This window comes from Phyllostomus hastatus, unplaced genomic scaffold, assembly GCF_019186645.2.
Source record: "Phyllostomus hastatus isolate PE091 unplaced genomic scaffold, TTU_PhHast_1.1 phas_scaffold_93, whole genome shotgun sequence".
In the NCBI taxonomy this organism is placed as follows: domain Eukaryota; kingdom Metazoa; phylum Chordata; class Mammalia; order Chiroptera; family Phyllostomidae; genus Phyllostomus; species Phyllostomus hastatus.
The window spans coordinates 21,943,955-21,965,329 of NW_025334042.1; the positions used below are offsets into that span (position 1 = coordinate 21,943,955).

General features: G+C 51.5%; 1 protein-coding gene and 1 pseudogene across 1 annotated transcript in view; both read left to right on the forward strand.

The window, feature by feature from the left end:
• FAIM2 (Fas apoptotic inhibitory molecule 2) overlaps nt 1-9,930 on the forward strand; it is a 28,456-nt gene extending 18,526 nt beyond the window's left edge. Inside the window, exon 12 of the mRNA XM_045830091.1 lies at nt 8,155-9,930. Within this exon, the coding sequence (XP_045686047.1) occupies nt 8,155-8,304 (150 nt within the window). The 3' untranslated portion in view covers nt 8,305-9,930. The remainder of the gene's footprint in view (nt 1-8,154) is intronic.
• Nucleotides 9,931-10,127: 197 nt separating this feature from the next.
• Nucleotides 10,128-20,581, forward strand: LOC123812615 (annotated as a pseudogene).
• The last annotated feature ends 794 nt before the right edge of the window (nt 20,582-21,375 follow it).

The window sequence follows — 21,375 nt, forward strand, 5'->3', positions numbered from 1 at the left end:
CCGTTAAATTTGTTTAGTGATCCCTGGTGTTATTAGAATAATAAAAATAATCCCGACCATCTGTTCCACCCTCTACCTTTTGACAAAGCACTTTCGCACCTACTCCCTCCCTGGATTCTCACCTCAGCCCAGGGAGACAGGCAGCGCCGGCGCTGTGAGACCTGCCTCCCACCCCCGAAGCCCCGGTGCCGCAGGGCTGGCGCGAGTCCCGCCGCCACTGGGGGCGCACCGAGGGCCGGACCCAGGGGTCCCGTGCCCCGCCGGTGCCGTCTCCAGGGCCCCACGGTCCCCCTCAAAGAGCACAGCTCCTATTGTCTTACTTAGAGCTGGGGGAGGCCGGGAGGCCTCTCCAGTAACTGCCCCCCCCCGCCCCCCGCCCCGCGTCATCCGTGTTGTCCTCTCTAAGGGTTGTTCCCCTCGGCCAAACCAGGCGGGAGCTCTCCCCGTCTCCCTCCCTCCCCCCCTCCCTCTCCCTCCCTCCCCCTCTCTCCCTCTCTCCCCCTCCCTCTCCCTCTCTCCCCCTCCCTCTCTCCCCCTCCCTCCCTCCCTCTCCCTCCCTCTCTCCCCTCCCTCTCCTTCTCTCCCCTCCCCCTCCCTCTCCCTCCTCCTCTCTCCCCCTCCCTCCCCCTCTCTCCCCCCTCCCTCCCTCTCTCCCCTCCCTCTCCTTCTCTCCCCTCCCTCTCCCTCTCCCTCTCTCCCCTCCCTCTCCCTTCTCTCCCCCTCCCTCTCCCTCTCCCTCTCTCCCCCTCCCTCTCCCTCTCCTTCTCTCCCCTCCCTCTCCCTCTCCCTCTCTCCCCCCTCCCTCTCCCTCTCCTCTCCCCTCCCTCTCCCTCTCCCTCTCTCCCCCCTCCCTCTCCTCCCCCCTCTCTCCCTCTCCCTCTCTCCCCTCCCTCTCCTTCTCTCCCCTCCCTCTCCCTCTCCCTCTCTCCCCCTCCCTCTCCCTCTCTCCCCCTCTCTCCCCCTCCCTCCCTCCCCCTTCCTCTCCCTCCCTCTCTCCCTCCCTCCCCCTCTCTCCCCTCCCTCTCCCTCCCTCTCTCACACATACCACCCCCTACTCCTCATCCTGCTTTACTTCTGTTCACAGCACTTCTCATCCTCTGACGTACCAGACATTTTCCTGATTTGTTTGTTTCTCGTCTCCTTCCAGCAGAATTTTAATTCCTCAGTGGCAGGGACTTTTGTCGGGTTCACTTGTTGCCGCCTCCCCAGAACAGTGCCCCCACCCAGTAGGCACCTTTGATGTTGCGGACTGAGGGGCGCGGGAAGGCGCAGCGGGCGCCGTCGCAGCGGCAGGGAAAGGGCTCCCAGGTTGACCTGAGTGCTGCGTCAGCCTCCGGTGAGTCACCGGGGAGGCAGAGCTGCCGCACCTAATTGCTCGTTAATGTCTCATTAGCACATCAACACACCCGAAGGCCCTCATTGGGCCCATTTTTCAGGTTATGTAAACAGTCATCAGGAGCAGGTGATGGGACTCCCCCACTCCCGCGGCCCCCCCCCCTTCAGTCCACTTGGGTCAGAGCAGGGAGGACATGCAGCAGGTCCCACGGGGTAGGGGAGAGTTGAGGGGGAGTCGCTGGACCCATTCCCCTGCCTCCTCTCAATTTCAGGTGGACAGGGGCCCTCAGAGGCCCAGTCCCACAAGACCTAAGGTCCCTTGGTCTCTCCATGAACCCCCAACTCAGAAGGTCCTTGACCTCAATCTGACTCCCTGTCTAGCTTCAGTTCTGCTCGGGGGAATCCGTGGCTGCCTAGCTGCAACCCATCCCCAGAACGAGCTCCCAGCACCCCTGCTCTCTCCAGCTGCCCATCCTGGCCCCCTGCCCTGCAGCTGGAAAAATTGCAGCTCACAGCACATCCCTGACGGCTGGGCTGGTCGCTAGCTCGCTGGCTTGCTGTCTCAGGGAGGGTGTGTGACAGAGGGGTGAAGAGAAGTGTCAGAGGGGGTCCAGACCCCCCCCCTCAGAACCGCCCCCACCCCTACCCCCACCAGCCTGAGCCTCTTGAGAATGATTTTCTCTCGTAGGGATTGAATCCCCTCCCCTGAAAGACCCTGCCATTTCTGAGGGCAGGGCCACCCAGTGGGGCTAGGCTGAGAATCCGAGGTGGGGAACCCAGGCTTTTTGGGGTTGTGGTCCAGCCTTCAGGACAGGCCCTCCCAGAGGGAAGATACCTCAAAGGTGCCCTCCGCCCAGGCCTCACCTCAGTCTCACTTCCTGAAGTGCTAATTCTCAGGACCCTGCCCTTACAACACCCTGACCCAGAGACCCCCTCCCCCGCCCTGGGGGTGGGGGACTGAGGGAGGGGGTGACTGAGAGCCCGGTGGGCCGGGAGCATCCACCCTGGCAGGGGCAGCACAGGGAGGGGAGGAGTCACTGCTCTCATGCTGAGGTGGCGTTGCCCAGAGCGGCAGAGCCGAGGAGGCACTGTGCAAAGGGCCAGGGGAGCCCATAGAGCTGGGTGGCCACGTTCATTCCACCCAAACCCAGTTCAAGGTCTCGCTCATCTTCTTTACCACTGTGCCCTTGGGCAAGTTACTGGGCCTCTCTGGGCCTCAGTTGCCTCACCTTCATCACGGGCAGGTACGAACTCTCTCACAACGCTGTGGTGATGATCACATCAGACAATACGCAAAGAGAAAAAAGGAGACAGCCCGGCACCCGAACAAGGCGGTTCCTCAGCCGCTGTGGCAGCTCGTACCCTCACTGCACACGTTAATTTTGTAATTCAGCATCGAGCCTTGGAGCTCAGGGCTCAGATCCAGTCTCTGCCCCGTGTTAGCTCTGTGGACTGATGCAACCATGCGACCTCTCTGTGCTTCCGTTTTTTTATCTGTAAAATGAAGACAATAATAGTACCCAGCTCAGAGGTTGTTGTAAATTTGAAATGAATTAATACGTGCAGCACTCAGAAAGTGCCCAGGGCGTCATCAGGGATCAGTAAGTGTTGCCTGTGAGTAGTAGTCAGTCAGTTGTCCAAGGTCAGAGGCAAGATTTAACCCCAGGTCTGTGTGAGTCCTGGTCCGTGTTCTTGAGCGCCGGGTGCACTCGCACCTTTCCGCAGAGGACCCCCCCCCCAGGCCCTCCTCCACCCTCTGTACACTGCTGCCCTTTGGCCTTGGGCCAGGCTCCCGGCTCACAGGCCTGCCGTGCCCTGCTCCCGCAGCGGCCCATCTGGGCATGCTCACCAGGGCCCAGGGCTGCGTACAGCTGTTTGTGTCGTTGAAACTTTTGACACCCAGGTCAGTGAAGACAGGAGAAATAGGTTCCATCAGCCCCAGACGACTGGTGGACTCCGGGTCCCCACTCAGCACCCCTCCTCCCTCACCCTGACCTGGCCTGCGCCCGCTTGTGTCTCTCTGAAGGACCCCCAGAACCCGGGCTCCCTCTCTGGCTCAGAAAGTGGTGGCAGGACCAGGTGGGCCGAGCTCCCCGCACCCCTGGGAAGCCCACAGTGCTCTTGGCCGTGAGCTCGGTCCACACAGTTCTTCCCACCTTGCCCATCTCTCCCATCCTTGCACACACCCATGCATGTGTGTGCGCAGGCCCCATACCCTGAAGCGGTGTCACGTGGTGGAAAGAGAGTGGGCTGTGGGGTCAGAAGACTCCAGCTTCCCTCTGGGCTGTGGGAAGTGACCTGGGAGAACTCAGGTCACCGAGACTGTCTGGGCCTCAGGCTCTGCAGCTGCCTGACGGATGAGACAGCGCCCCTGTCACGGAGACTTACGGCGAGTGTTCATGGACTCTTCTTTTTTGTGTAACTTTAACCTTTTTTTTTTTTAAATCCTCACCCAAGGACATGCTTATTGATTTTAGAGAGGGGGAAGGAAAAGAGGGAAAGAAACATCGATGTGAGAAAGAAATATTAATCGGTTCCTTCTCATGTGCACCCTGACCGGGGACCGAACCATAACCTAGGTGTGTGCCCTGACCTGCAGTCGAACCCGTGACCCTTCCGTTTGTGGGAGGGCGCTCCAACGAGGTCACAGTGGCCAGGGCCAGCTCTTTTTTTTTTTCAATCTTCTAATTACACATGAATACATGTATTCATATATTTCATTTTTTAAAATTATAAATAATATAGGTAAAGCAAACATTGTTTTAACCATGTCCCTCCCCGCCTTCCCCAGCGGTAACCGCTGTGGTCAGTATCTTCCCAGACCTTCCTCTGTGCGTTTTGTAGATATTTGTGATATCAGCTCCTATGAGATTTGCCCATTAACATGAAAAAGGGGGATCATTCAATATGGATTTTTTCACAACTTGCTTTTTTCTTGTAACAGCATGTCAGAAACTTTTCTGGCTTAGAACTGCCGCCCATGGTTTACTTTGTGGGGCCCTCGTTGGTGGAGCTCGGGGCGGTTTTCAGCGGTCCGCTAGCAGCCCCACTGCTGCAGCGGACAGCCTCGGGCGGGCCACATTGCACGCTCCTGCTGGCATTTCTGTAGGGTGGACACGGTCCACGTGTTCCTCTTTTTATGTTGATTCGACACATTGCAAGCCCAGCTTTTTGTATTCACTGCCTGCTTGTTGGTGGCTCCAAGCTGGCCCTTCCCTGGCATGGCTCCCACCCAGCCTCACCTCTGGGAGAACAGCGGCCTCAGCTTGAGTCCCGGACACAGCAGGGTCAGCCCGAGCGTGTGGCCGGGGACCCTGGCCAGGTGCAGCACTAGCCCGTACGGCGAACCAGGGTAGTTTGCTTTGGCTCCTCTGCCTCCGTGCAGGCCCCTCCCTCCCTGCAAACCCATGGCTCCCCCCTTGCCTGTCTCCATCAGAAAGAGACAGGTAATCTGGTTCCCATACTAGATAAAGGACTATCAGCAAGTGAGCCGCTCCAAGCCTCCCCTCTTCAGAAGTGAAATAGTGGCAATGACAACTACCTCCAAGGGCACACCGGGTGGGGGGGAGATGAGGTAAAGGAACAGGGAGTACAAGGACTTTGCAGACTTCGGCGGACAGCATCCTAACCCCGCTCTGACCTCTGCCCCTATCCCACAAGCCACTCCTGCAGGGTCTCCTCTGCAGCTGGCTGCTCACTTGGGTACCTGCCATCCCCGTAGGCGTTAGTGGTTAACCCAGATTTTAGCTGTCAGCCAAGATCTTAGCTGCCAACTAAGATGCTAACCATAACCGAGGTATCTGCTCTCAACCAAGTCGCTAGTTAGCAATGCTTGGCATCACCCAGGGGGGTTATTAGTGGGTAACTTTCCCCCGTAATGAATGCTTGCTCATAATGTAATCTCTGATGATGTCTTTTGCTCTCACTAGGCTGTTAGTTCTCTGAAGGCCAGTTCCCTAGAACATAGTAGTTGCTCCATAAATATTGCTGGGACTAAATGAACGAAAAGCCTTCTGTTGACTCACAGGCGTGGGGCTGCAGTGATTGGTGGTGCCAGGCAGCGGGACTGAATTTGGGGCAGGCCGTCCCTAGGAGCTCCTCATAGATAAGCATCCATGGCCATCGGCCAAGGGCAGGAGCAATCATTTCATTTCTCTTTCCTCCAAGAGAAGAGCCAGCTGGCTGTTCTGAGAGGTCTCCTGGGTGAGTGCTCCTTGGAGGAGCCACCCCCAAACCTGGTCAGGTCCCAGCCTTCTAAGTTGAGAGATTTATTTTCATTAGCTCCCCCGGGGGTGGCCAGGCTCTGGGCAATCAACCAAGCGAGCTACTGATTGATAAGCCAGATCAGCAATTTATTAACTTCTGCTGGCAGCTGTGACTGCTCAGCCGCCTGTAGCATTGGAGTTGGCCCCTCTCCTTGCTCGTTCTCTCTACAGAGGAAAATGTATTTGGGAATCCAAGTCAAGTTCAGAAGGAGCACAGAGCAGAGTGAGATGATCCTAAAGAATAATAATAGTTGATGCCACGCACACTGTTGTGTTTTTACCCTCAAAACCAGACCATGGTGCGGCCACTACTACTGTCCCACTCTGTAGATGAGGAAGGACCCTGAGGTCAAGAGGGTGATGTCTGCAGAGGGTCGGGACCTGCACTCAAAGCCGGGAGCTCCAGCTCCAGCCCTTCTCAGTGCCTCTGAGCTCAGAGAGGCTGCCCTCGCCTGCACGGGCCCCTCAGCCCTGGCCGGGCTCCCCATTTCCCTGCTATTGAGGCCACACAGCTTCCGCAGTAACATGTCCCCCTCCTCGGTGAGCCGCAGGAAACACTGGAGGCTCAGCCGCAGCAGCGTAGGCTTGTTCTCAAGAGGACGCCTCTCCTTCTGCAGATAAGAACAATAAAACCACATTCATAGCTACCATTCATTAAGTGTTTACCATGTGTCGGGCCCCGTGCCAGGTGCTTTGCATGCATTATCTCCCGGCCACAACCACCTCAGGAGGAAAGGATTCATCTCCCTTGTATGGGTGCAGACTCACAGGCTCAGAGACTAAATGTTTTGCCCAGGGCCCCATCGCTAGTGAGTAGCAGAGCTAAAACTGGAGTCCAGTCAGTCTGACGTTCAAGCCCACGTTCATAATCAGCTCCCAGCTCCCCACCTTTGAGGGTGACATGCGTCGATGTCCCACTCGCTGGAGCTGCTCCCTGTTGGAGCCTCTGCTCCCTCTGTATGGGGGGCTTTGGCACCCAGGCAGAGATCCTCGCGGGCCTCCACGGGGCTGCACCCAAAGCAGCTCCAGGGAGCCTGGGTCCTGGAGTCAGGGGGTCAGGGTCTGGGGTGAAGGAGAGGGATCTGGGCCCCAGCTTTTAGGGTAAAGGGCAAGATCCCGGGCAGGCTCCAGGCCCCTCCCTCCGCCCCCTTCCCCCCTGCTCCTGCCACACTGAAGGCCTCACTCATCACACCACACCTTCTCAGTCTCACAAACTCCTATTCACCCTTCAAAGCCAGGTTAAGTGTCACCTCTCTTGGGACACCCTTCTCCTACCCAATCAGCCCTAATCATGACGGTGACTGGGTTTCGTCGTCGTCATCTCACTCAGCGGTGAGCCCCCGAGGACGGGTGTTTGCACTCCCCATGGTTTCTGCAGCTCTCGGCCAGTCGCTGGCACCAGCCCTTGCCGGTGCACAGTTATCGGACAGTGAATGTCTCAGAGGCCCCAGGAGTACGGTGCATGCACAAGTGACGGAAGAGCCGGGCACAGCCCAGTTAACAAGAATGTGAATCGATTTAAAGAATTCCAAGCCCGTGTGGATTGGTGGTTCACAACCTTTGAGACACTGGTGGAACTTTTCAGCTTCTCTCCTCCAGAAAAGTACGCCGTGCCTGTCAAATTTCATGTGCTACTTCTTGGGGGGTTCTGCTCTGTGTGCTGGGACTCCCAAAGAAAAGCGCTGTGGAGGAGTCGCTGCAGACAGTGGGAAGGCCCGGTAGAGAGCAGCAGGGTGGCCGAGAGGAGCCGTCTCTCAGGGAATACCTGTTCATAGTCCTGGAGACCCAGAAGGTGTGCTGGGGAGAGCCTGCTTCCCAGCAGGAGGCACGGGCCCCGGGTGCCGTCTATAAGCAGCAGAGCAGATGGTTAAACATGGGGGCTCGGGAGCAGGCCCTGATTCAAATCCCGGCTTTGCGATTTCCCTGTTGTGTAACTTCAGGTACATACTTAACATCTCTGAGCTGTGGTTTTCTTTGGGAATAACAGAATCCCTACTTAGTAGGCATATTATTTGGACTAAACAGGCTAATGTCTGTAAAGCACCTAATAAGTGTCCATTCCCTGCCTTGCTATTACTTGAAGCATTTGTTTATTTTCTAAGAGCAAACCCTGAGGGAATGACAAGAAGACTAGGACTGAGCTTGAAGACCCCTTAAGGTCCCCTCCTCCAGGAAGCCTTCCCTAACTCCCTGCCACACTCACACAGGGTCAGGTTCCTTGTGATCAGAACTCTGTGCTTTGGTTACATTCAACTAACAATTACTTCCCACTAGACTTGAAGCTCCGTGAGGTAAGGGATCTTAATCTATTTTGTTCTTTGCTGTATTTCTGTGTCTTGTACATAGTAGATGCTCAGTTAATAGATGTCAAATTAGGGACTGAAAGTGCTGGGAAAGTTCCAGATTCTGGGCTGTCACAGAACGGTCACTGAGCAGTCAGGCAGCAGGTGATGGTAACCAAACCGGGGGTGGGCCTGGGTGGGGACACTGGGCCCCCTGACCGGTGCCACGGTGACTGAACCATCTGATGTCTCCTATCCTCCCCTTCCCTCAGTTCCTGGCCTTTGACACTCAGTTGCTGATGGGAAACCGACGCCACTCACTGAGCCCGGAGGAGTATATTTTTGGAGCCCTCAGCATTTACCTAGACATCATCTACATCTTCACCTTCTTCCTGCAGCTTTTCGGCACCAACCGGGAATGAGGAGCCCTCCCCACCGCCCTTTCCTTCAGAGAATGCTCCCCTGCTGGCCCTCTGACCCTGCCTTGCTCCCGTAGCCCAGATACAAACTAGTCGCCAGCCCAGCCCATGGCCAGCCTGCTCACTCCCTCGGTCTGTCCCTCATCTTCACCTTCCGTAGCTGTGTCGGTGCCATCAGGGGCCCTGTGGAGCTGAGGTCACACCGTGCCCTGCGCTACCCCTTCCCCCCAGTAACACCTCCCAAACTGGGACAGTCAAGGCTGGAGGTTCCTGTGTGCTTGAGGACCCAAGGGACGAGTGGGAGGAGACCAGCAGGATTTTAGATATGGGAAGGGGACCCCAGGAAGCCTGGCTGAGACCTGCCCCCCATCAAGATTCCTCAAGCTGTGTGACCCTGGGGCACCCTGTCCTGAGTCCGGTCCACCCTCCTCTCTTTCCTCCCAGGTCAGGCTTTGTAAGGGAAGGGGTGGGGAATGGCAGGGAGATGAGGGGAGGGTGATCTGCAGGGTGGCTGTCCCAGACTGGCCTCTGCTCTCAGCTCTGGGACTAATGGTTTGTTCTAGGGACTAGAACCCTAGGGCCAGGAGCACCCAGAAGGATGTAGGAAGGCGGTGCCACCTACCCTCCTTGATCACGACAGAGCTCTGTTGAGATGGGAGGCCCTGCTCTCAAGACGGGGCCTGCCCTGGGGCTCCAAGGGAGTGAGCACAGGGCAGGCAGCTGGGAGGCCTGGGCCCTGCAGGGCTGCCAGTTCACCCCGGCTGCATCCCCGGTTGGGCCTGGGGGGTGGCAGAACTGAGCCGATCCCTCTCACCCTCTTCTTTGGCCCCACAGGATGCTCCCACAGGCCTGAGACTGGGTGCTTGTGCCCTGGAGGACTGGATATTCTGAGGGAGGGGGTTATTCTAGCTGAGCCAGCCCCAGCTGGAGGGAATCCTACCCTGCCCCCAGCCCTTCCCCAAGGCCTTTCTGCACATCTTATTTCTTCAACCCTCCCCCATCTAATGCCGTTTGCTGGCTTACCCCTAGCCAGGCCTCCTGAGGCCTCAGTTGGCTGTGCCTAGGCCCCTTTCCCTAGCTTCTCTGGCCACTCAGCACCGAGTCCCTAAGCCCCCTCTGTTCCTTATCTCCTCATCTCTCTAATTTGGAAGCTATCCAGCCAGAGCCAGTCCCTTCAGCTGGCCCCATGTGATGAGGCCAGGTCTCCTTATCAGCCTCCAGGCGGCTGAGATCTCAGGCAGGGGGCCCCCGCCTGGGGGAAGCGTGCAGCCAGCGCAGCCAGCACGTGCTAGCAGCCAGCTCCCGGCCAGTGGAAAGTTACCGGGTGGGGTCAGGGAGGTTGAGAGCAGATTCCTCTCTGTCCAGGTACCTCTCTTGTTCCTATGTTGGGGGACCTGCTTACACTGGGGGATGGTGACTAGGTATGCTGTCTGTGTTCCCAAGCCCTCCCTCCCCAACCTCCCTATTTTCAACTTTCAAGAACTATCACACAGGCTCTGGCCTGATAGCTCAGTTGGTTAGAGAGTCATCCCGATATGCCCAGATTGCGGGTTCGATCCCAGGTCAGGGCACATACAAGAATCAACCAATGAATGCATCAATAAGTGGAACAACAAATCAAGGTTTCTCTCTGACTCTCTCTCTCTCTCAAATAAATAAAATAAAATAAAGAAATATTGCTGAAGGATTTAAAGTTTTCATCTTGGGTATTTGGAGAGATGGACGGAGAAGTGGTAGTGGTGTTTGTGTGTGAGGTAAAGGTAACTGTGAGCACGGGTGAGATGCCTACTGTGTGTCCTAAGTCAGTCCCTTTCAACAATCCTACAATGGCGGTGCTCGCACATCCGCTGGCAGAGGTGGTCAAGGAGCTTGGTAATGAGCCTGAGGTAGCATAGCTAACAGGCTGGGTGGGGCTGGAATGAGGCCACACGGTGGTCAGGCCTGGCGTCACTAGGGATCATTGTGCTTGGTGCCAGCCCTGGCGCTGTCTGTCTCCCCTCCCACTACCAGCATTGCGCTCCGTGGTTTCTGCCTTCTGGGTACAAGCTGGGAAGCCGGGTTCTGGTGTCTGATTCCCAGGCTCACTGCCTCATAGTATTAGGTGAGTGTTTCTTGCTGTGTGGTTCACTTTTGCTATCAGCAAGAAGGGAGACCCTGGCCAGGGTGACACAGGAGAGGCACCAGAACACTTAATTCCATTAACTCCCCTCCTCCAGTTGCCCCTTCGGCTCCTCTCCGACTTAACCTTTGGGCCCGGTTCTGGGGGGTCAGAACTCCTCCCTTTGCCCTGCCACCCCCAGCCTAGGCCTTGGTCTGGCTTCTCAGAATCTCTCCCCCAAGCCCTTCTCTTCCTAGGACAGTTTATGCAGAAACCGGGACTTGAGAAGCTTAACTGAGGCCAAGCTCCAAAAGCTGGGGGCGGGGGGTGGGGGGGGTGGGGGGGAGGCAAGTCCTTGGCAATAAACAGCATGAAGGGGCAACTCCAGACCACCAGGAAACAGAGTATGTTGTGGAGTCTCCCACTCTGGGTCCTTTGAGGGGTCCAGGGCACACTGATCTGGCAGCAGAGCCAGGCTGAGGCCCCGGCATTCCGCCTGCATCCAGGCCCTGAGGAGCCCCAGGAACACCTGGATGGGTCTTGGAAGGAGGAAGGGCAGGGAAACAGGAATGCAAGATTATGAGAAACCTGAGAAACCTAAAATGGGCAGGTGTCACAAGCCTCAGAGGAGAAGGGGACCTACTGGCCCCTCACATTTTTGGCAGGAATGGGACTGGGCCCAGGAGGAGATAGGATGGATTTCATAAAGCCAGAAGCGGCCAGGAATCCGACCGTCTGTGATGTGAGGTCAGAGGTCTCCAGCGGAGGGGAAAGCAGGCCAAGAGATCCCGTCCTCGAGATTGCAGACCAGGGACCAGGAGGGCGCTTGCAAGTCCCTGGACTGCTGCTCGCCTGTTTCCCTACGGCCTGGGGAAGCCCGGGAGGTGGTTCTTCTATCCTCTGCTTGCCGCACTTCCCTGGGCTGTCGGGATCAGACTGATACCCTTACTCCAAAAGGCTTCGCCTCTCCCTCCTGGGCCCACCTGGAAACGAGTCCCGGGTCCTTCCCCTCTCCCGCTGGGCTGGGATTTCACCAGCGCTTTGCTGCCCCTTGGTGGCTGCCTGAGGAAAAGCAGGGCCTGGTGCTGCTACGGAGAAACAGAGGGCCCTATGGCAGGGGTTGTGGGCAGGCTTCCGTTACCGGCTCTTCTCCGACCTCTCCAGACCTCTCATCAGCATCCAGCTTTCCCTTTCGTCCAACCATTGTCGCATCTCCGGACCCTGTTTACCTGTCTGCTGTAGACCACCTGTGTGCCACCCCACCCTAGAACTTCCTCCCAGTGCCTGAGGACAGAGACACATCCTCAGACACAAGTGCTGTCCTTCCCAGGACTCACCTTCCCTGCCCGTGACTGACGGGAGATAAGAATGAAAGTCAGTTTGACACCCGAGCTGCTTCTTTCGCCGGCCTTTTGCTCGTCGCCCCAGTAAGTGAGGTTTAACTGGATCTGGGGTGAACGACTCACACCAGAGCTGCTACTCCCAATGTAGCTGAGTGTGAATTAACTCTCCACATTTATGTAGAAAAGGGACACTGGTCCTCCTTTGCAGAGGCTCCTGGGACCCCAGAGCGGAAGGAATCCCATGGAGCTGGCGTCTGTCACAGCCGCACTGGAGGTTCCTCCTGCCCCCGCCCTTCCAGGGGGGCCTGCTCCTTTGGGTGCAGTTCCTTAGAAGATTATTATTTTGACCTAAAATTTGTTTCTTTAGAAGGAAAACCTGTTGTACCTGGAAGGTTTCCCTGAGAGTTCAGAATTGCTCTGTCCCACGTCTGCTGTGGGCCACTCATTTCCTCCCTTTGAACCAGACCTCTGTCGTAGCTGTCCTCTACCTGTCCCGCCGGAGTGTGCCATGCATGTGTGTGCCATGCGTGTGTGTGTGCCGTGACTGCTCGTGTGTAGCGGAGTGGGAGTCAATAACTTGTCTTTCTCGTTCTGAAGTCTTTAGATTGAGAATAGCCAAGGACTCAAATCTGAAGAGCCCCTAATGCACAGACTTGGTTTAAGTGCAATTCTCGACCTCAAGCCTGAGCTCGATGCTGTAATGGGATGAGCCTTTGGGGTCTTCAGAAGGGGTTGAATAGGTTTTGCACGTGGCCAGAGTGTTGAATGAAGCAGTTTAAGACAATGGCCACGAGCTCTTTGACTAGTGGAATGTGATAAAGTGCCATCATGTGAGTTCCAAGAGTTCTCTGGTCCAGCAATTCCAGCAGAATGCCTGGCTGACCCTAAATGACTGATTCTTCCTGGTTTAGAAGCTCCCCTCTGGACCAGTCACCATGGTACTGCAGTGAGATGCATCGACTGACTGGACCTAGGTCAGATATTCACCCTGGAGCCACATTCATTGATGAGAATCAGGGAGGTGAGGGGTATTTCTGCAAAGGAAAATCAGAGTATGGCTTCCAGCAGGAAGTGGAATGTCAAACAGGCCAAAACAATACGTGTCTACCACCATAAGACAGGACCCTGTCCTCAAGAAACTCAGCACAGCGGTGTGGAGATGACAGGGAAGTAACTATACTGTGGCAAGTGCCATGCAAGTAGAGTTAGATGGGGGGTTAGAAAAGGCTTCTCAGAGAGGCCTTTGAGCTGGGTCTTAAAGGATGAGCAAATGTTAGACACACAGACAAGAGAGAAGAGGGTCTTTCAGACAAAGGGATCAGCTTGAACGAAGGCCTGGAGGTACGGGGTGTTACAGTGTGTGAAGAGATGGCACACTGTCTGAGGTAGCTGGCGCCCGGGGAGATGGAGCTAGATTCTGCAGGCAGTAAGCTCCCAGAAGATGATTAAGTAGAGGAGTAACGAGATTAGATCTGTGTTTGGGAAACAACTGTGGAAGACAATTTGGCAACAGTATCAAGTGACTTTTAGAAGCAGACACCTTTGGCCCAAAACAGATACTAGATATTTATCCTAAGTGAATAATTGGACAAATGCCAAAAGAATATAAAGATATCCATTGAAGCAGTGTTCATAAGAGTGACATTTTGGAAACATAAGTGTTACTATTTATAAACATCAACATTAAACAATAAGGTACTGTTTAACAAATTGTGAGAATGCTTATTCCATGAAATACTAAGTAGTCATTAAAAATGATGATATGGGTAAATATTTATATAGAGTCACAATATTGTATAATTGTGAATCAAAAAACAAATTATAAAGTATTATGCAGAGTATAATCACATTTTTTAAAAGTTTTAAAGTATTTTATGCTCCTGGATGGTATGGCTCAGTGGATTGAGTGTCGGCCTATGAACCAAAGGCTCAAACAATTCAATTCCCAGTCAGGGCACATGCCTGGGTTGCAGGCCAGGTCCCCAGTAAAGGGAGTGTGAGAGGCAGCCACACATTGATGTTTCTCTCCCTCTCTCTCCCTCCCTTTCCCCTTTCTAAAAATAAATAAATATAATATTTTTAAAAAGTATTTTATGGCTCTTCCTTAAGTAAAATACCAACTAATGAATATAAAAATAGTAATAGAACTAGAAAATTAAAATTTTGAGGCTCTTGGCACAAACCTGGCCCATTGAGTATCCTTTCCTGAATCTTAATTTAATTTATTTGTCTTCTGTATAAAATCATACATTGTTGATAACCTATTCCTTCTTTATAAAGCAAACATTTATTCATTTAGGAGGCATTTATTTAGCTTCCAGCACAATACCAGATGCTGGGGATACAAAGATGAGACATGGTCACTTCCTTCAACAAGTTCATAGTAAGTCAAAAACTTCAATATTGGCCCTGGCTGGTGTGGTTCAGTGGATTGAGTGCCAGCCTGGGAACCAAAGGGTCACTAGTTCAATTCCCAGGCAGGACACATGCCTGGGTTGTGGTCCAGGTCCCAATAGGGGGCTTGCAAGAAGCAACAACACACTGATCCTCCTTCTCTCCCTCTCCTCCTTCCTTCCCCCTCTCTCTAAAAATAAATAAATAAAAATAATAATTTTTAAAAGCTGCAATATTGTATGATTAAGGAAGTAGTAGATACACATCTAGGTAGAAAGGGAAAATATTCACACTTTTTGAAGGACAGTGAATGGTAATGTCTTCACTAAAGAGGACGCATGTGCTGGGTTTCAGGAGAGAAGTTGTGGGTGAGGGGAGGGAAGGAAGATTCCAGGCACAGGAAACAACAGTGTGTGCAGGGAATGGAGCTCCCCGACCCCAGCATGTGCAGGGGACTGTGAGTGGCTCAGCATGGCTGGACTAGACATGTTTGGATGGGATGGGGAGTGGGCAGAGGAAGCGAAGCTGAAGAAAGGGACAAGCAGTCAGTTTTAAGGAGCCCTGAGGGTCATCTTAGGCGTTTAAGGCATGCTCCATGGGCCAGAAGCCTTGGCATCACCTGAGAGCTTGTCAGAAACGCTGACTCCTGTGTCACCCCAGACCTCCTGAATCAGAATCTGCATTTTAAAAAGAGGTTCGGATGATTCACTTGCATTTAGGAAGCTCTGATTTAAATACTTGGGACTTTATTTTGTAGGCTCAAGAGAGCCTGACACAGATTCACCCTCCCTTGGCATCCTGAGCAGGAGAAGGTTCTTCGTCTCCTCTTTCCTGTCCACTCCTTCCCGGTTTCAGCAGCAGCAGCTCTGCCCCCCTGGAGCCCCAAAGCTCTCCAGTCCTCGGCCCACTGCTTCCCTTCACAGAGCTTGCCTCAGTCACATTGTCCCGAACACACTTTACAGAATTCTTGAATTCAGAAAGTCCCTTGGTTTTGAAAGATGATAAATGAAAATGTAAGGTTCTATGATTCTATGTAAGAAAACTATACAGCGCGGTGACCTTGTGGAACTTGTCATGCCTAACCAGTTGTACACACTGAAAACACAAGTCAGCTCAAATAGCATTAGAAACATTTACAGAGGCTAAGTCCACGGCGAACTAAGAAGGGAAGCTGAAGATGCTCGCGGATGTGGTTTTTAACCCTTTCTTTGTAATAACCTTTATTTCTTTTAACTATAAAATTAGCCCTGGCTGGTATGGCTCAGTGGATTGAGCATGGGCTGTGAACCAAAGGGTCACCAGTTCTATTCCCAGTCAGGGCACATGCCTGGGTTGCAGTCCAGGTCCCTGGTGGGGGGCTCACAAGAGGCAACCACATTGATGTTTCTCTCCCTCTCTTTCTCCTTCTGTCCCCCTCTAAAAATGAATAAATAAAATCTTTAAAAAAACTAATACATGTACATTTTTGAAAGTTTGGAAAAATACATTAGTTTAAAGAAGAAAATAAAATGTCAGTCAGAGAAAAAATCAGAAAAGATTAAAAACAAAATGGGAAAGGCCTGACTGGTATGGCTCAGTTAGCAGGGCGTTGTCTCGACAAGCAAAACGTCACGGGAGTTGATTTCAGGTCAGGGCACATGTCTGGGTTACAGCTTGGTCCCTGGTCAGGGTGAGTACAAGGGGCAACCAACTGAAGTTTCTCTCCTGTTCCTTCTCTCTCTTCACTTCTCTCTGGAGACAATCTTATAAAAAATTAGGAGAGAGAAGGAAATTAAGTGTTTGCAAACACACACACACACATTCTTCTCTTCACCCCAACCCCTGGGTCCTTCTGATTTGGTGAACCCGTAATTGTGAATTGATCAGTATTCAACGTTTACATTATTAAGACTGTAAACTCTGTTGACCACTAAGCTATGTAATATACAATGGTTGCTTTTCCTTTCTTGCACAATAATTTGCTTTTCTGGAGGTTAATCACTGTTGTTAGTTGTTTGTTCATTTGCTTAATTCTTCTGTGGTTTTACTAATAACTTTTTTCTTAGCCCTCCTCTAAGTGGGTAAATATCCTCTCAATATACTTAAGTATATTGGATGTTCTATCAGTTCCATCATGTTACACCATCTTCCCAGAATCTCCTGCCTTCACTCACCTGTGCTGTTCACTCTAAAGACCTGCTGGTGGCTACTGTCCAGGAATCTTCCTGTATCTCTTGGGATTCCCTCACCACTCTCCTCTGTGTAAACCTGTGTTCTACATTCCATGAACTTCACTTTTTTGGTTTTCCACCTCATTTTGGTGGAGAGTGCTTTCTAGAAAGAGTTCATGGAAAGATAATGTTTTGGGCTTCTTGCATGTCTGAAAAATGTCTTCATTATGTCTTTACATTTAATCATTTGTGTATAGAATAAAGATCAGAAATAGCTTTCCTTCAGAATTTTCAAGGCATTGTTTCATTACCTTCTGGGTGGCTCCTGTGATTCAGTGCCATTATGATTCTTGATCTTGTGTATTTAATATTTCATTTTGAATCTGTCTGGAAACATGTCCGATTTTCTCCTTGTCCTCCGTGTTCTGAAATTTTACCATGTTATGTCTTGTTGTAGAACTACTTTTATCCATTATAACTGATACCTGATAGGCCTTTCAGTTCTGTGAAATTTTCATGAACTATTCCTTCACTAGTTCTTTGACAAGTAGTATGATAATTCCCCTTTTTCTTTCTGGAAATCCTATTATTTAGATATCAGACCTTCTAGGCTGGTCTTTGTCTTTTTTCTTTTATTTTCCATCTCTGCCTTTTTCCCTCCATTTCTGTTTGTCAACCAGTCTTGTCAACCAAGAACCCTGATTGATATAATAAAAATGATCTATTTTGGAGAGAAGAGGAGATTCTGAAAATAAATGAGGGAATTAGCTGTCAGTAATCTGCAGATCCTATGGGATTCGAAACAGGACAAGAAAATGGTTTGGGTTGTGGAGGGCAGGCTACGGAAAGTCCTCCGAAAGGTCTTCATATGCGTTCCTCACCTCATCAGTAACTCGTGAAGGTTGATTGCTGGCTTTGTGCATCCCCTGGAGTCTGAATCATGTCTTGTGGAGAGATAAAGGATGAAAAATATCCTTATTTCCATTTTCTCTTCCATTTGGGACTCAGGCTAAAAAAAAAAAATACCGCCATGTGAACAAGGAGAATCTGAAGCCTATATCATATTTAATGAATTAATGTACAAAAATACAGCTCCAATCTTCTGGCCAATATTCTACAAATATTCACTCTTTTTCCCCTCTCCCACTCACCCTGGACAGAGACTAGTTACTTTTCTCCCAAATCCATGGGTTTTTTCTTCCTGGACACATCACTGGGTTATATTCCCAACCCCTCTTATATCCGGGTGGGCCATGGGGCTGAGCTCTGGCCAATGGAATATGTGTAGAAACAAGGAATGCCTGTTCTGGACTTGGCCCCCAAATCATCACTGGAGATTCTCCAGGCTCTCTCCTCCCTCATCTGCAGCCAGATAAAGAGGATTCACTCAAGAACACCAGGGCCTCTGGGAAAGGCAGAACATCCAGCTGAGTTCATGAAGTCTCTGAGAAGCAGAGGGTCCTTCCTTACTCCCCCACTGACCCACTTTGGACTGCGACATAAGGGAGAAATACATCTTTATTGAGATTCGAAGGTTGTCCATTATAGCACTTAGCCTACACTGACTAATCTGACTCCATCTTTGAAGAAACTGCCTTTACCTCCTGGGTCTCCGTTTCCTCGTCTGAAAATGAGGGGTTTAGAATGGCTACTCTCTCGGTTGCCTTTCCACTATGACACTCCATTTATAAATTATGTGGTTTCATACTCTACTAGGACTAACTGCAGAATTTTTCAATTACAATAAAGAGTAAATTCTCCATGTATAGATGGGTTGTGTTCCAAAAGTCCAGGTATGAGTCCCTTGCTAGAACACTGCTTATGTCAGAAAAAGATTTAATATCTTAAAGTATGCACAGATTCGTGCTTAATGCTCAGTCTGAGGCCCCCGAGCCCCAGCTGCAGGCAGTGAGTGAGGCAGGAACTGGGCAGAGGCTCTGAAGCAGGACTAGAGAGGGACAGGATGGGAGGGTAGGACCGGACAGACCAAGGGCCAGGCTGCCCGTTGCACAAGCTTCCTTGGGAGGCCGCAGGAGCTGCCATACATGTGATTCACTCCTATCTTGGATATTTCCAATTCCACTTCTTAATTTTAACTGTGCTTGGGTGCAAGTTTTGTGCAGGACAGAGATGGATTTACTGTGGAGCTAATAAAGCTCATGCTTTGGGGTCCCCTTCCAAGGTCTTAGAATTATGTTCAAAAAGTTTTCATAAAATTTGAAAAAGTAAGATATTTTTACTGTAGTTCGTCAAGGCTGCTGTCTATTTCCACTTCAATTCCTCCCCTTCACATTTCCCTTTGCGTTAGACAGCACCGGAATGGCCGTAGGCACTTTCAGAATCCAGCTGAAAGGAAGTTTAGTTGAGATACATTACATTTGGTATCTATTTGTGCGGTTTATAGTTTCTTCCATGCATGGTTGAGCTATGACTCACAGCCCAGATGAAGGGATAGCTCCAGGAATCTTTATCTGCCTGCTTTGCTAACTCACCTGGAATTGTGACTTGTAAGTGCAAGGCCAAAGTTCAAATCAAGATGTAAGCATTTCCTACAGCACCTGGTACTAGAAGCGTAAGGGAGTGAAAGAGAATCAAGTTTTAAAAATATACAAAGCCAGAAGCAATCTGAAGGAAATTCTTCCAATCATTAGCTGTGCAAAAATACAAGCAAAAGGTTTCTGTCCTTGTGGATAACCAATACAGAGAAGTTTTGTTCTGTTGGCAATACACTCGGTAATAGTGTATACCATTATAAATGTATCATTCATTCTTTTCTTTTTCGATGAGAACTGTTCAAAATACAATGCATCAGAATTCCAATCCTTTTACAATGTTTGATGATTTGACTTAAATTACTAATATAGACACAGATAATTAAAAACTCATGATATATCACTTATAATGAGGTTGTCCAAGACAAATTGGGCCAGGCCCAGTGGCTCGCGCCTGTAGTCCCAGCTACTCGGGAGGCTGAGGCAGGAGGATCGCTAGAGCCCAGGAGCTCTGGGCTGCACAGCGTTGTCCAGATCAGGCGTCCGCACTAAGTTTGGCATCAGCATGGTGACTTCCGGGTGGAGGGGTGCCACCAGGTTTCCTAAGGAGGTGGGCCGGCCCAGGTCAGAAATGGAGCAGGTCAAAACTCCCTTGCTGATAAAAGACAAATTGGCTAGTAAATGTAGTCAGTTCAAAGAGTACAGATCTCTTGACAAGATGCCCATACCAGCAGTACCAGCTAGTATTCCTGCGACCACTCCAGCCCCGTGGCCCCAAGCCTCAGTCCGACCTGGCCCCAACCTCAGCTCCACCAGCGGCCCCAGTTCCAGCACCGGTTCCAGCTCCAACTCCAGTGTCAGCCTTATTCCCAGACCCAGAGGCAGCGCAACGGCTGCGAACTGTGGGCTCCTGGCCAAACTGGGCCTCAGCGCCAGCCCCAGCCCAGACCCCCGCGCAGTTGCTGGCTGGTCCTGCTCTACCAGGTCCCTTCCTGGCGGCTGTGTGGTCCGGCTGCACCAGATCATTTTGGCCTCCATCATGGACAGCTACGAGTGACGCAACCAGGGTGCTCCCAAGTTATCAGGATTCTGCTGGGAACCATTGACAAGCACTCGGCGGAAGTCACCAAATTGTTTTTCAGTGCTTCACAGTGAGTTTAGAAGATGACATGGCTGCTGACATGAAATTTGCTAAGAACATGTATGAATTGAACAAGAGAGTCTCTCCAAATGAGCTCATCCTGCGCTGGTATGCCACAGGCCGGGAAGCCACAGAGCACGCTGCTGGTCCGCGAGCACTGCGGCCAGGAAGGCCCAGCCCCATCCACCTCACTGTGGGCGCGAGCCTCCAGAATGGTGGCGGGGGCACAAGGCTTATGTCAGCACTTCAATGGGTGTCCCTGGGGGCACCGTGGGGATGCTGTTCACACCTCTGATGGTGAAATACGCGTATTATGACCCTGAACACATTGGAGTGGATCTGACCATGAAGACCCGTTTTAGCCCCAACCGGGTGGTTGGACGCTCAAGTGATCCGCAGCAAGTGGCCAGGTCGTGGGCTCTCACCCAGCAGGCCCTGACACAGCGTCGCAGGGCGAAGAGGTTGTGTGGACTGGGAAGGGGTCAGCCGACGATACTGGGCGCCGCTTCTTGATGAGTCTGGTTACCCGAGCGCCCCAGATAGTTTCTGATGACTTCGAGACCACGGTCACCAGCAACATCCATGCCCTGTTGATGGGGACCCACCTGGCCAGGCTCGCACAGTCGCAGGTCGCCCTTAGGGAGAAACCTGTGGACGTGTGATGGGCCCAGCAGTGCTCCTTCCACCTGGCCCCCACTCGAGGACTGTGGCTTCTCCAATGGGGGTCAGCGTGGAAGTGGGAGTGGCTTCTTGTGCTTTGAGTCACACTGAGAGAGTCAACTGCTGGGACTCTGAATAAACATAGCCTATCTTTTCTAAATAATTTTTTTTAAAAAAGGAGTCATTTAAGATTAGTCCCTGCACAAGAAAATTTGAAATGCTCTGGAATCTTATAGCTCACAGATGAAAGAAATTTTGATCAAGGGTTTTTCCCAGTTTGGTGACAAACTTAAGTGTTTACATGATATTGCCAAAAGCAAACTGTGGACCCGAAAGAAACTTTCCTAAACAATCAAAAAGTAAAAGAAATCTGACCCACCATGCTAAGAATAGTCTGAATTAACTTTGTAGTCCTCTCTATAAAGGTGTACTACTATCAAAATATTGTCATATAAAGAAGCAATCAAAGAGTAAAGAGCCAAAATCAAAGATTAAACAGCCAAAATATTCAAGTATGGGAGCTTTTTGTGATAGCTGTGGTATTCATCAGCTTTTTCAAATGTGTGAATTGTTCCCCTGGCCGGGTAGCTCAGTTCATTAGTGCATTGTCCTGACAGACACTCCAAGGTTGCAGGCTCAATCCTTGCTCAGGGCGCATACAAGAATCAACCAATGAATGCATCAATAAGTGGAACAACAAATCAACATTCCCCCCCATAAAATTAATAAATAAAAAAGTGTCATTTGTTGTAATTTATGTTATTATTGTAAATAAATACTATTCACTTTAACATCT